Source organism: Protopterus annectens, chromosome 6.part1 (genome assembly GCF_019279795.1).
Source record: "Protopterus annectens isolate FY-2018-M chromosome 6.part1, PAN1.0, whole genome shotgun sequence".
Lineage (NCBI taxonomy): Eukaryota > Metazoa > Chordata > Ceratodontiformes > Protopteridae > Protopterus > Protopterus annectens.
In genome coordinates, this window is record NC_056738.1 from 183,857,898 (window position 1) to 183,875,153 (window position 17,256).

Below are 17,256 nucleotides of genomic sequence, written 5' to 3' on the forward strand. Positions count from 1 at the left end.
GGATAGATCCTTCTTTCTTAAACATGTTTATGATAATGTCGAAATTCAAAATTATCATTTCACAACCTGTGACGTCTTTCTTTTTCAAGTGTACTGGCAACACTAGACCTTAAAAGATGCTTATCGCATCCCTGTTCATCCAGATTTCAGATGTTTAAAGTTTTGTGTGTCTGGATCATTATTGCATGTCCTTTCATTTCACTGTTACAGTATCCTTTACAATAGGGATTCCCTGCCAAGGGTTGCCTGATGTCCAACCAGTATACCAAAGCATTTAGGTTGCTCAAGATATGCCGTATGTCGGATGTATGCTCTCTGTGTTCAGCGTAGGGCATAAAGGTGATGTCCAGATGTACTATCCTCAGAACGTCTTTGCCAAAAGTCTGAATGCCATCTTTTGATCATTGGTCTGAACACCTGCTTCGTTTACTGGTTCACCAAGCCCTTTTCAGACAAGTGCCCCATTGGGAATTTTGCTCTTATCTTTTTTCCTTTTGTTGTGTTGCTTGTGGGGTTCATGTCATTCAGAAAAGGTAGATGCCAGTGCACGAGGCAGAGTCCACATAAATCATTACTTGCAGTGTTTATTTTGTCTCTGTGCCTCCCAAAACCATATGTCCTGTTCCATTTGTCAGGCTTTCATACCAAAGACTCTGCATAGTTGGTTTTCCTCTTTGACCCTATACGTAGAGGACCAATGTCTTAAGCTTTTAGCAAAAGACATGATGGAAGGAACTTCCTGCTCTGAGGGTTAGATGTCTGTGAAGAGGGCCAGGAAATCTAGGTATGACTCTTCCACTGTACCACCTTCACCAGACGTCTCTCTCAAGGCTAGTGAAAGCCCAGAGGATTGCCTGGCTCAGTCATTGGATTCCTGTGCTATGAGCGCTTCAGAGCCTGACATAGATCTGATCCCACGCACGTCCTTGGAGGCCTTGCAAACGTCCACTTTGGATGTTTAGGGGGAACCGCTGCTATTACTGAAGTACCTAGGGGTGTTCCTCAGATTTTGGTTAGGGAGAAAGTACCAACTACTATTGTAGAATGCCATCTAGAGTCTCAGCCGCCTACATTTTATAAGGCAGACATCCTGTTGGAAAAAGAAGGAAAAACACAAAACACGTTTCTCCTGCTTCTAAAGTCCTCCGAGTGAATGGCAGTATTTCACTCGGGGGTTATTTAATGTTCTTAGGGCTTTAAAGCCTCCCCAGGGAGTTTCTGTTCCTGCTCCACCTTGGTTCTCTACACCCCTCAAAAGGCTTGGGGAACAGGATTCTTCAGAGGAGGAGGAGGATTCAGATGAAGAATCCCTTGCTTACTTTTCCCCAATTCATTTGGATTTCGATGATTATTCTGAAGAAGAGGAGTCAACTAGTTCTAACATTCCTTTTGAAGAGATTTCCTTTGGAGACCCAATTTATTTCCAAAATGATGGAATTTTTTTAAGTGAGATTGTAGCCAGGTTCCTAAGGTTCTAAACGGGTATTATGAGCTTCATCAAATGGACTCTTAGTCCTTTTGCTGTTCCTCCTGTTTTGGTTGCCTTGTTGTGGATGCCTTTTCTACTGCATCTCAGGCTCCAAACTCCCAGCCCCCTGCCTCCAAAAAACCTGATAGGTTTTACAGGGTTTCTGATGATTGCAAATTTCTCTCTAAATTTCTGATGATTGCAAATTTCTCTATAAATGTCCTTCCGCTGACCTGTCTGTGGCATCTGACAAGTCATCTCTGCTGCTGCCTTTTACAAAGTTACTTCCTTCTGATAAAGACAGTAAAACTATGGCAAGGCTAGGTAAGACTGTTTTATACCTCAGCTACACTTGCTTTTAGGGCTGTCAGATATCAGACCCATAAGTCAAGATCTATTTTGGCTGTTCTTTCTCAGGTCTGTCAGGTAATTTCTGACCTTCCTGATTCTGAGTGTAAGACTTCTGCTCTCTCTTTGTTTGGGACTTCTTCTCAGGTGGCCTGCCATTTTGTTAATAGCCGTTATGATGCAGCAGATGCTGTTTCTAGAGCTTTTGTTTTTGGATCTGTGCTGAGATATTCCTTGCTTCGGTTTCAGCCTTTGCCTGATGATATTAAGACTAAGTTGATGGATACCAAATGCTTATTTGGTGCCGCTGCTGCTGATTTTTTTTAAGACCCTTCAGGATAAGGGCATGGCATTACAGGAATTGAAGCATGTTTCAAAGGAATTATCATAATAAGCCTGTCTTTGTTTGTAAGCAGTTCTGCCCTCCTCCCAAGGGTAAAAGGGTGGAGAAAGGGCTCCCCCTGCTAAAGCTACCCAGACTCCTGTGACACAGAAATCTCCTTTTCCTGACAAACCAGGTGCTGTCTAACTATCCTGCTCTTCTCAGACACATTCGTCTTCATCTTTCCCTATCCCTTCCAGTTTGGTTAAGTATTACTCAGGATTCCTGGGTTCTGTCCATTATTCGCCTAGGATATTACATGGTCTGAAAATCTCTTCCCCCCCCTTTCATGGGCATTTCTCAGCCCCCTCTGGAACAGGTGGAATTTTTTCCAGGGGTACTTCAGGATCCTTTGTCTAAGGAAACTATTCAGGCAGTTCCAGTTTCTCAAAGTGGGGAGAAGGGATTTTACTCCAGAATGTTCTTGGTCCCCAGAAAAGAAGGCACTTGGAGGCCCATTCTACATCTCTCTCACCTAAATACCTTTCTGAAGGTCCCTTCCTTTTGAATGTTGTCCCTTTCGACTTTGATGTTCATCGTGTTTCACTGTTGCAGTCATTACACTTGGGTTATCCTGCTGGCAGGCTACCCGCAGTCAGCCCGAGTTCCAAAGTCTAGGTCCGGCATCTGTTGCTGTCGCCTCTTCCCTGACGTCAGTGTGCCAGGGGTATAAAAGATGCAACCGACACCATTTTCTCCATTCTTTCTTACCGCGCGGTGCCCGAAGCAGAAGCAGTTCACAAGTGCCGGTCGGCCGACTCCTGAGATTTTTTTCAGAACCAAAGTTTTCAATAAAGCTAAGTACCCCGTTGGGGAAACTTTTTCTTGCTCTAGACCGATGTCAGTAAAAGTTAACAATTGTATTTCTTGTGGGAAGCAAATACCTCATAAGGACTTTCATTCTTACTGTATTCCTTGCATAGGCCCTGACCACGACGTTACTAGTTGTCAGTTTTGTGCTAGATTTAACAAACGCACTATTAAACGTTGGTTTGATTTTGCATTACATTACTTTGGCCGAAGGTTTAACTATATAATGCCGTCGGAACAACTGACTACCGGAATGCATAAAAAAACACAAAGACAAGGAAAAGGACAGGTATCCGAGCTCCAAAACCGATGATAAAGCCTCTTCTAGGCCAGTCGCCGGTTCTCAGTGAGGCGCTTTCGCAGCCCCTGACACCCACTACCTCAGAGCCACAGGCCGTATCCGAAGCCCACGTGGGGACAACTAGGCCTCTGGATACTCAAGGTACTGGGCCTACGGAAAATATTCCCTCAGATGGGTCCGGAGCCGCTGAGCAGGCATCAGCTTCTGAGGGTGTTTTCAGACCTTCACAGCCTACTATTAAATAATCTGCAGCAGCTAAAGTACAGTCAAAGACACCATTAAAGACAAAGAAACAAGTACAGCATTCTCCTGGACAGTCAACCTTGCCAAAGAAACAGATGCTTAAAATGGCCGAAGACTTAATTACATTGATCAGGGGTTCCCATCCCCCTCCTCATAAAAGGCCTAGGCAAGACACTGACTATGATTCCTCTGACCAGGTTTCTATTTCCTCAGATTTGTGTTCAGATCAGGGTTATTCTCTCCATCCCTCCCTATGAGGACTCTGATGCTGAAGAATCTATACCTTCAGCCTCTCCTTCTGAGGATTACTCTTTTGGGGAAACTCTGCACACCATGAGGGAACATTTCCACTGGGAGAACCAGGATTATTCAGAATCCAAGAAAAGGCTCAGAGATTTTCTTTTACTGCCTCAACACAGGCCCTTGGCTCTTCCCCCCTGTGCTAGATATAGTTGATGATGTTTTTTCTGAATCCACTCTGTCTCCTGATTCTTTATCCCCTGCACCAGTCAAGCCAGACAGGTATTACAGGGTCCCTGACTCTCATAAATTTCTTTATAAGAACCCTGCTGCTGACCCTGAAACAATTTCTCAGGGTCCCAAAGGGGTTAAGGCTTCCACTGCTAAAAACCCTGTTCCCTCTGATAGGGATTCCAGAGCTCTGTATAGATGGGGGAAAAAAGTTTACACTTCTGCTACTTTAGCTGTAAGGGCTTTAAACTGCCAGTTTCACATGCTTAAATATCAACAGTACCTCATGTCTTTGTTAAAACAGAAAATGCTTACAAATTCAGAGAATCCTGACAATAAGGAAATGCAGGAATTATTGCATGCAGCTGAACAAGTGGGAAAACATGTGGTTTTAATTCATTAGAGGCTTCTTGCAGAGCCGCAGTTACAGGCTCTGTTATTCAAAGGCATGCTTGGTTAAAAGAACAAAGTTTACCTGAACATGTTAAAGTAAAATTATTGGATGCTCCATTACAGCATGATACTTTGTTTGGTGTTAAGGTAGAAGAAGTGTTAAAGAAAATGGAAGATAAAGCAAAATCTATGCAGACAGTAAAGGATTTCTTACAGGTTCAACCACCTATGTTTAGTAGAAACTGACCTTTCAGGTGTCAGACAGGCCACAAAGAGGCAGATACAGACGTCCAAGAGGCAGATCTCAGCCCCAAGGCTCCTACAGACCTAAACAATTGGGTGCTTCTGCCCCCAAAGGAGGAGAAGACAAATCACAACCTTATAGGAAACAGTCTCAATGACTTTCCTCTAAAAAGACCAAGCACTTATTTTGGCAGCACCCTTAGGGAGAAAGCTAGCACTTTTCGCACAAAATTGGCACAAAATTACCCAGGACAAATGGGTACTGAATATAGTTTCTCAGGGCTACAGGTTCCATTTTCACACCCTTCCAAGATCAAAAGGTATGCCGGACCTGCCACAAAACCAATGGGCAGAGGCACAAAACGAAATTGCTGCTCTCATGTACATGGGAGCTATTCAAAGAGTACCACAGCAAGAACAGGGACAAGGATTTTACTCAAGACTCTTCCTGGTTCCCAGAAAGGACAAAGCCTGGAGACCAATACTGGACTTGTCAACCCTAAATACTTTCCTGGATGTTCCAAAATTCAAGATGTTAACACTGCAGCAACTTCTACCCATGCTGGGCAAGAAGGCTTGGCTAGTTACTTTGGACCTCAAGGAGGCATACCTGCATGTCCCAATCAGACAATCTTGCAGAAGATACCTCAGATTCATAGCTGGCTCAATGCATTACCACTTCTCTGCACTGCCCTTTGGCTTAACTACTGCGCCCAGGGTCTTCACAAAATGCCTGGCACCAGTAATCACATTTTGCAGACAGAGGAATTCAGATATATCCCTACTTGGACGACTGCCTTATTCAAGCAGAGAGCAAGGACATTCTTCTAAAGCATCTGGCGTTTGTAAAAAGAATATTAATTTACCTAGGGTACACAGTAAACGAAAAGAAATCAAAACTAGTGCCCTCTCAAGAGGTAATATTCCTGGGTGCAAGCTTAATTACAACTACCCAGATGGCTTATCTCACACCAGACAAACAAAGGAAACTGACACATTACTTTCAAATGATGGCAACAAAGACCCAGCTCCCTGCAAGAAAAACTCTGCAGGCCCTGGGCTACATGGCTTCCTGCATTCTACTAATTCCATATGCAAGACTGCATATGAGGAAACTACAATGGTATCTAAAAAGTGTTTGGACTCAGCATTGCCACAGCCTGGAAACAATAGTGACTATAATTCCCTGTCTACAACAGGAGTTTCAATGGTGGTCCAGTGCCTGTCACCACAACAAGGGACAGCCCTTCACATTACCCACAGCCAGGCAGACAATAACAATGGATGCTTCAGATTATGCCTGGGGGGGCACACAGGGCAGGAAAATGTATTCAGGACACGTGGCCCAAGGAACAAATGCATCTTCACATCAATCAAAAAGAGATGCTAGCTGTACAGAATGCCCTGACAGCCTTCAAGGATTTACTACATCCAGGACAACTATTGCTAAAGACGGACAACACCACAGTTATGTGGTACATAAACAAGCAAGGCGGCACACATTCCTACCCCCTCTGCAGGCAAGCCATGACTCTGTGGAGCACAGCACTGACCTATCAAGTCCATCTGCAGGCACAAGAAAAATACACTGGCAGACGAACTAAGCAGAAATCTCATGGATCCACACGAATGGAAATTAAATCCACAGGTCTTCAACATGATAGCAAGAAAATGGGGATGCCCGGACATAGATCTTTTTGCCTGTCCTCACAACTGCCAACTACAGAAATTCTGCACAAGAACTTATCACCCACAAGCATGGAAAGTGGATGCTCTTTCATTCAGCTGGGAAACCTTGACAGTTTATGCCTTCCCTCCACTGCCTCTTCTTCCCAAGGTACTCCTAAAAGTCAGACGAGAAGCCAAAAATAATCCTAATTGCCCCAGACTGGCCACGCCAGCACTGGTACCCAATCCTAAAGAGCTTGTCTTGAGGCCCAGCCTGGCCTTTACCTCAGATTCCTCATCTCCTGACACAACAAAACAATCAGATTCTACACGGTCAACTCAGAACCTTAAATCTGGCTGCATGGCAGATAATATAGCCACCCAGACCACATCTCTCTCTAAAGGTGTTATGGATGTCATCTTAGAAGCCAGGAGGCCCAGCACTAGGAAATCTTATGCAGAAAAATGGAAGAGATTCTGTGCTTGGAACCAGGCACAAGGACTCGAACCATTTGTTCCAAATATACCTCAGATTTTACAATACCTAACTGAGATGCTGGACAAAGGCCTATCCTTTTCCTCTATTAAAATCCATGCCTCTGCCATTTCAGCTCATTACAGTACGGAACCTCCTATTTTTTCACATCCACTGCTAAGGCAGTACCTCAGAAGGGCAAGAAACATAAGACCCCCCCCAAGGAGAGCACCAATGCCTACTTGGGACCTCAATTTTGTATTAGAAAAGCTCACACTGCCTTCTTTTGAGCCAGCCAACACAGCTGATCTAAAATTCTTATGGAAAACTGCTCTGCTCCTAGCAATAACTTCAGCAAGAAGAGTCTCAGAGTTACAGGCATTAATGGCAGTGGAACCTTTTATCATTTTCCATCAGGACACGGTTTCTCTAAGGACAAACCCAACATTTATGCCAAAGGTGGTTTCCAGTGTGGCTCTTAACCAAACCATTCATTTGCCAACTTTCTATCCAAACCCCCAGAATAAAGGGGAGAGACTTCTGCACACTTTGGATATACACAGACAGCTATGCTTCTACTTGGACAAAACAAAAGCTTTCAGAAAAACTGAGCAACTGTTTGTAGCTTATGCTGCAGGATCACAAGGAAAGCCAATCTCGAAGCAGACCATTTCAAAATGGATAGGACACTGCATTCACTTCTGCTATGCACAACATGGCAAATCAGTGCCTAAGGGCATAAGGCCACATTCTATCAGAGCAGCAGCCTTTCTCAGAGGAGTACCAACCAAAGACATTTTAGAAGCTGCAACCCCGGAGTTCAGTGCACACCTTCACTAAGCACTACCACTTACCTCTCTACTCTAAATCCAGAGCAGACTTTGCCACTGCAGTTCTGCAGGGCCTGGTAGCCTCTCCTAATCCTATTTGGGCCCAGCCACCCAACCTCAGCTTTGGGATTCAACCCAAGTGTAATGACTGCAACAGTGAAATACGATGAACATAGTACAGTTGTGTACCTACCATAAATGTAGATGTTCGAGTGTATTCACTGTTGCAGTCCAGGTTACCCACCAACCATCCCCCTTTTTCATTGCTGGGTCCTTTCTGTACTTCTCAACTCTCTACAACCTATGTGATGTATTTGCTTGTAGATGAAGGAAATGTTATTTTGGTACATGCATGTTTTTTGACATAATTTTTTCCAGCCTTTCCTGTTTGGGGGCACCTGACATCTGGGGCAAGAAAAACTGAAGAAAATGGCGTCAGTTGCATCTTTTATACCCCTGGCGCACTGACGTCAGGGAAGAGGTGACAGCAACCGACGCTGGACCTAGACTTTGGAACTCGGGCCAACTGCGGGTAGCCTGCCAGCAGGATAACCCAAGTGTAATGACTGCAACAGTGAATACACTCTAACATCTACATTTATGGTAGGTACACAACTGTACTTTCCCTATGCTGCTTTCTCAGGCTTTTCTAATGTCTCTGGATCTCAAGGATGCTTATCTTCACATCCCCTGTTCACCCCATTTTCAGGAAGTTTTTATGTTTCCCTGTTGCTTCCTGACATTTTCAGTTTCTCTGCTTTGCCCTCTGGCCTTTCTGTTGTCCAAAGGGTATTCACCAAATGCCTCACTCCTGTGATTGCCTTCTTCATGCTAAGGGGAATACAGGTCTTTCCTTACTTAGACAATCTTCTTTTTCAGGCATCCTCTCCAGTGATACTACTGCAGCATTTTCATTTTGCAATTTCTCTCTTGCAAAGCCTGGGGTTCACTATAATTTTCCAAAAGTCTTTTCTGACTCCTTCACAGGATCATGTGTTCCTGGGGTGCAGGATCCAGACTGTTCCATTGCTGGTATCCCTGCTTTCTCCCAAGATATTAACTCAGTTTTTCTCTTTCAATCCTTCCTTTCTCTTTCCTCAGTAACAGTCAAGGAGTTTTGAGAGGTCTAGGTTATATGGCCTCCACCATTCCTTTCCTCCCTTTGCCAAGCACCACACAAGGAAACCTCATTGGTTTCCAGAATCAGTTTGGCTTCAGTATTCTAATCCTCTTGACTTTGTAGTTCCTTTTTTCCATGCCTCAAGCTGGAATTTCAGTGGTGGATTCAACATTTGTCTCTCAGTCTGGGGCTCCTGGTTCAATCCCCTTAGACAGACTCTTGTGACGTGGGATTGGGAGCATCCTTCTGCCCTGTAAAGGTGCAGGGTCCTTGGTCATCTCAACAAAGGAAAGACCACACCAGTGTCAGAGGTGAGAACTTTTCTGCTGGCTATTCAAGTATTTCACCATCTGTTCACCCTAGGGCCTTTCAAGGTGTTTACAGACAAAACCACAGTGATGTGGTATGTCAGCAAGCAAGGTCTTATCTCCTTTGCCGGTTGGCACTAGTGCGGGAACTAGCTATCCAGTATCATGTCACACTTCAGGCAATTTACATTCCTTCAGGTCAGAACTTTGTGCAGACTCTCTGAGCAGGTCCATAACACAATCCCATGACTAGATGCCTCACAGGAATATGTTTCTGGACATTGTCCCCTAGTGGGGTACTTCTCAAGTTAATCTTTATGGCTTCCCTTTGAACAGACAGCTTCCTCTTTTTTTGTGTTGGAATCTTAGGTCCTCTGGTCTGAACTGTGTATGTCCTCTCTTTTTCCTGGAAGGAGATGTTTTTCTTTATGCCTTTCCTCCTCTTAATCTCATTCCGAAAATCCTGTTCAAAATTCAACAGGATGCTCCCAGAATCTTGCTGGTGACTCCCTTTTGGCCCAGAGAACAGTGGTTCCCTCTTCTGCATTTAACCAAGGGCAATCATCACAAGTTACCACACAGGATGTACCTACTTGAACAAGGCAAGGGATCTCTCAATTATCCCCACCTGTCCACTCTTCAACTGACATTGTGGGTGACAAGACTTTGATTCCATACAGACACCTTTTTCTGAGGACATGCTTATGGTCCTGCATGAAGCCAGGAAGCCCATAACTAGGGAATCCTGCTTATCCAAATGGAAGAGGTTTTCTGTTTGGCATCTTTCTCATAATCAGAATCCAGTTTCTTTGGATGTTCCCAGTGGTTCTATCTTATCTGTGTGAACTGGTCAATGCTGGGTTGGGACATTCTTCTGTTAAGGCCCATTTATCAGCTATTTCTGCTTGTTTAACTTTAGCCTCAAATTTAAAGGCTAAAGGAGGTGATAAACAGTTTCTTAAAGCCTTCCTATTAAGCCAGTTCCTCCTTTCTGGGGTCTTTGTTTTGGAAAAATTAACCCAGGCCCCTTTTGAGCTTGCATCTTCAGCTTCCTTACAGCATTGTTCTTGAAAGACTGTAGTTTGGTTAGTCCTAACATATGCCAGACTGGTGTCTGAGTTTCAAGCCCTTTTGGCTTTACCTCCTTTTTTGGTGTTCCATAAGGACAAGGTGTCCCCTTCGTACTAATCCTCCATTTATGCCCAAAGTGGTGAATGAGTCGTCTGTCTTAGTCTATTCATTTGCCCACTTTTTTTTCTTCTCCGCCATCTGCTAGTGAGAAGGTGCTGCACATTTTGAATGTGCATTAACAACTCCGATTTTATTTGGATAACTCAGATTTTATTTGGATAAGACTAAGACTTTTCGTAAATCTGATCAGCTCTTTGTTTCCTTTCATCCTAGATCCTTAGGATTGACTGTTTCCAATCAAACTCTTTCTTCTTGGATTTCTAAAGTCATTTCTTTTTGTTGCTACTTTCATGACAAGAGTCTTTCTTCTTCTGTTAAGGCCCATTCTACTAGGGCTGTGGCTTTGTCTGGAGCTATTTTCATGGGTTTGGATACTAACTTTATTTTTGAGGCAGCTACCTGGATGTCTGTGCACGTGTTCACCAAGCACTATAAGTTGGATGCGATATTCAGAGCAAGAGCTGGCTTTGCTAGGGTCATTCCTCACTGGTTCCTAGAGAACTCTGCTGGTCTTTCCTCCTCCTTTTCTTCTTTTTGAGCTTTTGCATTCTCTGTATTGTAAAATATACTGCAACTGTGAAATGGAAGGACATAGTACAGGTGTGCAAAAACTTACCATAGTGGTAGATGTCCTTCCCTTCACTGTTGCAGTATTCACTCCCTCCCTCCCCCTGGTTCTTTTTTCTTCTGGATGTACTTGGTACCTCTCTACTCCTTGGACTGGCATTCCTACGGGCTCTTGGTTCTCAGGATGGCACATCTGAATGTCACCTTTGTGCCTTACGCTGTACGTGGGGAACGTGTGTGACATATTGAGTAATTTTAGCAATCTGAGAGCTTTGTTATACTGGCTAGATATTGGGCCGCCCTTGGCAGGGTATCCCTGTTGTAAAGAATTCTGCAGCAGTGAAGAGAAGGACATCTACTGTTCTGGTATGTTCTTACACAACTGTACTTTCTCTGCCGTACCCTTTGGACTGTTCACTTCACCAAGAGTTTTCACAAAGTGTCTAGTTCCAGTTATACCTCATTGCATGCTTCAGGGTATCCACATTTTTTTCATATTTAGACAATTTACTTATCTTTGCAGTATTTTTCAAAGTGTCAGAAATCTCTCTCTTGGGTGAGAGACCTCTCACACAAATTGGAATTCAAAGAGAATATTCAGAAATCTTTCTTGACTCCTTCACACAAGATAGTGGTTCTGGGATGTCAACTAGGCACCCACGTTCAAAGAGCTTTTTTTCACCAGAAAGAAATGGATCTATATTTAGATCTATTTCTAAGGTTTTCCACTTTGGCTTAAGTCACTGTGAGGCAATAACTGAAGATTTTGTCTCTCTCATCCTCTGATTCTTGTGATAGCCCTGGCAAGACTCTACATGAGAAAGATGCTGTGGTATCTGAAATTTCTTTGGTCCCAGCATCAGCACCTTTTATCTTTTCAAATCCCAGTGCTGTGGTTTGACAGAAGAGAAATCTTTTTGTGGAGACAACAGATATCCTTAAATCCAGGTCTCCCCTTCTCCCTCCCTGCTCCAAAGCAGTCAGTTACTACAGATGCCTTGGACTTTGCTTAGGGAGCAGTTTCAGGAGGGATAAAAGTGCAGGTGGTGTGTGACACTAAGGACAGATGCAAGCATGTAAATGTCAATGAGATGCTGTCTCTGATCAAGGTACTCAACTCTGTGAACCATCTCTGGTCCTCAGGACCTCTTCAAGTGGTTACAGACAATACCACAGTCCTGAGATACATCAACAAGCAAGGGAGGGAAGCAGGTTGTACCCCCTTTGTAAACTAGTCATGTTAGCTTGGGATATAGCTTCTCAGCACAGTCTCACTATACAAGTATCCTACATTCCATCATAGCAAAATTGTGTGACATATAAGCTGAGCAGGACCAGGGCAGACCCTTGTAAGTGGAAACTTGATTAGGAGTCTTCCAGTGTTTGATCTGTCTGTGATTAGTTCCTCAAGTAGACATCTTTGCCTCCGCTCTGAACAATGAACTGGCAATATTCTCTTTCAGGATTGCATGCAAAAACACCTGGAAGACGGATGCCTTTTCTTTCCTTTCCTTGAACGAATGTTCATGTATGTTTTTCTAGCCATTCCACTAATATCCAGGGTACTTCTGAAGATTCAAAAATAATTGTAGTGACTCCGTTCTGGCCCAGGCAACCTTGATACTTCTTGCTGTTGGAAATGGCCAAGGGCAATTAACCACAAGCTTCCTCACAGACCAGATCTACTCTCACATGAACAGGGTTGTTTGATACACCCCAACATCATTCAACTTCAGTTGACTGCCTGGATGATAGGGAGACTTGATTACTTTTAGGCACCTATTTACTGAGGATATACTGGGGTAGTGATGGAGGCAAGAAAGCCTGCTACCAGAAAATCATATTTTAACAAATGAAAAGGTTTTCTATTTGGTTCCAGCTGTGTAACCAGCATCCATTCAGGGCAAGTTGTTCTTTGGTTTTGCAGTGTTTGTGTGAGTAACTATCCTTGACGTTTCTTATTCCTTTATCAAGGTTCATTTATCACCATGTTTGCCCATGGATCCTTCTTTTTTAATGCAGTCTTGTGTCAAAATGTTTTTGAAATGGGTTTTGCTTAAGAGACCTACAAGAAAGTAGTGGCCTCTCCTTGGGATCTTAATTTTGTGGTAGAGAAGCTAACACTGTTCTTTTTTGAATTGCTAACCTGGCTGACTTGAGGCTCTTAGCCTGGAAAACTGTTTTACTGATTGCTCTGCCCTCTGAAAGAAGGGGATCTGAGTTGCAAGCTCTTATGGTAAGTCAGCCCTGTCTCATTTTCCTTAGGGAGAAGCTTTCTTTGAGAACTAATCTTCCTTTTATAGCTAAAATGGTGTCCAAGTTTACCAAACTGTCCATTTTCCCATTTTTTTTTCCTGAACCTAAATTTAGAGAGGAAAGATGCGTCGTACCTCCATAGACAACTCCGGTACTATCCTGACAGAACTAAATCTTTCAGCTCTTCAAATCAGTTGTTCGTTTCTTGTAAAGGTAAGAAGAAAGGATTGCCTGTGTCCAATCGACCATTTCCAAATGATTGTGTAAGGCTATTACGTTTTGCTGTAATCGCCATAGCAAAACTATTCCAGGCAGGGTCAAGGCCCACTCTTCCAAGGCCTTGGCTTTATCTATAGCTTTTTGGAAAGGGTTGGGATTACTTTGTCCTCTGTAAATACGTTTGCAAACTTCTAAAACTTTGCTTCCTTTTCTAGGTTCCAATCAAGCTTTGTTAGGATCATTCTGCTAGGACTCCTGGACTCTTCCAACTCCCAAATGTAGTTAGCTAGGGTGATCTACTGATGCAGCTAAGGCTACTGCAGCACTGATCAATGTAATGAATATACTACAGTTATATAAGTAAACTTATAACAGTGGATGTCTGGATGATCAGTGATGCAGTAGTCACTCCCTCCACCCCCTTTGCTTTTTCAGTGTGTTTTTTATGTCAGGGTGTGGACATTTATTTTTTGTTGTTCTAGCTTTGTCCTTTCAGTGCTCATACTCCCTCTTTGTTGGCAGGAAAGCTCTGAAGGGTTTTGCACTCCAACCTGTCTTTTTAGTCAGCTCTGTTTGAGTTGACTGCCTGTGTGTGTGTGTGTGTGTGTGTGTGTGTGTGTGTGTGTGTGTGTGTGTGTGTGTGTGTAAGGTGCCCTAAAGCTTTGGACATCAGCTGGCTGTTATATCCTTGGCAAGATATAACCTATATAGCTAAGCCTACTGCTGCAGCGATCATTCCAACGTCTGCTGTTATGGTAAGTTTACTTACACAGCTGTACTTTCTGATGATTAAACATGTTGGTTGATTTCTCCATCCCTTAAGCTTTGTACCAGACAGCTAACCTTCCCTTTTTGAAAATGTTTTTTGTAGAGTTGAACATTTTGTAAACAGACAACAGTTTAGCATGTTTTTTCCCCCCACAGAGGAAATCGACCAAAGCAAAAGAGAGGAAGCAGAAGAGACTTGAGGAGCGGGCTGCAATGGATGCAGTTTGTGCTAAAGTAGAAGCTGCTAACAAGGTAAAGCTTTTACAGATACGCTATAAAAAGTGACTCCACTGCATTTTGTTACAGTGGATGAATATGAGTGTGACAGGAGGAAGTATAATATATGTTGTTTGTCTTTCGGCTTTTCCCGGTAAGGGGTCGCCACAGCTGAACTCCGGGTCCGCTAATGATTGGCAGTAGATTTTTACGAAACGCCGAGGTGCCAGCTCGCCGCTCAACCTTCAATGAAGGCACGCCCATTTACACACGCATGTCTCTCGAACGCTACCCAACCGCTGGGAGGATATGCAGACTCCACAGAGAAGGCACTCCCAAACCCAGCCGAGAATCGAACGGGAGAACCTCTTGCTGTGAGGTAACAACGCTAAGTATAATATATGCTTTACAAAATTAATGTTTTGGAACAGTCTGTTAGCTGTTTGTTGTTGGGCTTTTTTGTGAAGAATCACACTTTCTGCATCACCTGTATCTTAAAACATACTAACTCTAAAACTGCACAAACATGAAAAAAGAAAACTCTGTCATGTCAGTGCGGTATCTTATTTCTTCTCCCTGAAAAAAGAAATATTTGATATGTAATACTGCTTTTTCCCTTTTTGTGTACTTTGGCAATCTCTATGTCAACAAGTTAACAAACAAATGGTACTAATCAGTGTTTGCGATCTGTGATGACTGGCTGTACACAGCAATTGTGGCATTTGATGAGTAGGACCCAAACAGCATGGATTTGCCTACTGAGTCCATGCCGAGCTTTCCTGATGTTCTTCGTGTTTCACTGTTGCAGTCATCACACTTGGGTTATCCTGCCAGGGGTAGCCCTCAGTCGGCCCGATTTACCAGAGGCTTAGTATTTCTGCTTCAGTTGCTGCCACTCCAGGACTCACGTCAGGTCATCAGTGGTATAAAATCAGGCAGCTGACACCATTACATCAGTCTTTCTTGCTGAGGAGCCCGAAGCAGAAGCAGTTCGCACGAATGCTAGTTGGCCGTTACCCGAGTTTTCATTTCCGAAATTGAAGTAGAAGTCTTCTAAAGCTAAGTACCCCATTGGTTATCCTTTTTTCTTGCTCTAACTGATGTCAGAAAAAGTTAACACTTGTCTCACCTGTGGAAGGCAAATACCACACCGAGATTTCCATTCTTACTGTGTCACCTGTTTAGGCCCAAACCACGACGTCCCTCGCTGTCAGTTTTGTGCCTTGTTCAATGCCAGAACTATATGTCGTTGGGCCCTTGTAGCTAAATATTTTCATTCTTGATCTCCGTATTCTGAAATGGCTTCGGTAAGCCATCTGACTACCAATCTTCTGAAAAAACGTAAGGATAAAGACCGCACATGTCCAAAACTGCCGACGCTTCCGTTAAGCTAGTCGCCAGTTCGCCTGTCCTCAGTGAGGCGCTTTCACAGCCCTTGATGCCTCCTTCTGTGGATTCGCAGGCCGCTACAGAGACCCATTCGGAGTCCGGTATGCCGCGGGACTCTTCTTTGACTACGGATCCTGCGGATGTCTCTACCTTGGATGGGTCCGGAGCCGCAGAGCAGGCACCGGCTTCTTCGCACTATTGATATTCGATAAACAACGACTTCTTTCTCATCTTTAATTCTTTCTAAAACTACCGAATTTCTATGGCCAAGAGTACGAACTACATCTAAAAAAACAATGACCAGAGCTCAAGCACCTGCTTCCATGCCTCAATCCCAAATGATTAAAATGGCAGAAGACCTTATTATGCTTATTAGTGGAAGCCAGCCTACCAAAAAAACGGAGACTTGTCCTCAGCAGTTTTATCTGATCAGGAGTTAGACGACTCTGAGGTTCCTGAATATGAAGAAATGCCCTTGTTTACTTATAAGGATTCAAATGCAGAAGAACGCATTCCTTCTGCCTCTCCTCCAGAGGGTTTTTCTTTTGGGGAAACCCTACATACTTTGAGAGAGCATTTCCAATGGGAATGTCAGGACTGTCCTCAGTCCAAAAAGAGACTCAAGGAATTTTTAGATTTACCATAGCACAGACCTTGAGCTATTCCTCCTGTCCTGGATTTTGTGGATGACGTTTTCATGGAATCCTGTTTAACCCCTGACACCATCCCACCTGCTCCCAGGAAACCTGACCGATATTACAGAGTCCCTGATTCACACAAATTTCTTTTCTAAAATCCTACTGCTGACCCAGAGGTCATGTCTCAAGGACCTAAAGGAATAAAAGCAACCACAGCTATGAATCCCACCCCTTTGGTTAGGGATTCCCGAGCTTTAGACAGTTGGGGTAAAAAAGTATACACCTCTGTAACCCTTGCAATAACGGCACTAAATTGTCAGTTCCACATGCTGAAATGCCAGCAGCATACAATAGAACTTCTTAAACAAAAAATATCTACCTTTCCAGCTTGTGAAGAAAATAAAGAATTACAGGAGCTTATGCATTCTGCAAGCCAAGTTACTAAACACACCTTGCAATGTGGCTTTGATGCCCTAGAAGCATGCTGCAGGGCAGCAGTCACAGGTTCAGTACTTAGAAGGCATGCCTGGGCTTAAGGAACATACCATGTCAAATCAAAGCTTTTGGACGCACCACTGAACAAAGACAATTTGTTTGGCACCAAGGCAGAAGAGGTTTTAAAAACCTCGGAGGCTGGACTTGCACAAAGTCTTTAACTGTCTGCATAGATTTAGCTTATTCTTCCATCTTTTTTAACAGATATATTAATATATAAACAAATAACTGGAAAACCTAGGTATAGGCAGAAACCAGCACACATGGAAATCCTCGTAGAAAGGCTAGTGGATTGGGCGCAAAATAGTGGTTGAATGTTTGCTGTGCTTTTTCCCTTTTAGTTTTATGGCTTGCCTTTGCTCGTTTTCCTATATTTAAAATATTTTACATATTCTTAGTTTGGAAATTAGAGCCTCAGCCCTTTCTTCCCTTTTGAGGAAAAAATTAAGGAATACCC

At 43.5% G+C, this 17,256-nt stretch overlaps 1 protein-coding gene across 2 annotated transcripts in view; it reads left to right on the forward strand.

Moving 5' to 3' along the window:
* Positions 1 to 17,256, forward strand: part of NAA40 (N-alpha-acetyltransferase 40, NatD catalytic subunit) — a 771,384-nt gene that overhangs the window by 90,953 nt on the left and 663,175 nt on the right. For both annotated transcript variants that reach the window (XM_044075624.1, XM_044075625.1), the window contains exon 2: positions 14,218 to 14,313. In XM_044075624.1, coding sequence (XP_043931559.1) covers positions 14,218 to 14,313 — 96 coding nt within the window. The remainder of the gene's footprint in view (positions 1 to 14,217; positions 14,314 to 17,256) is intronic.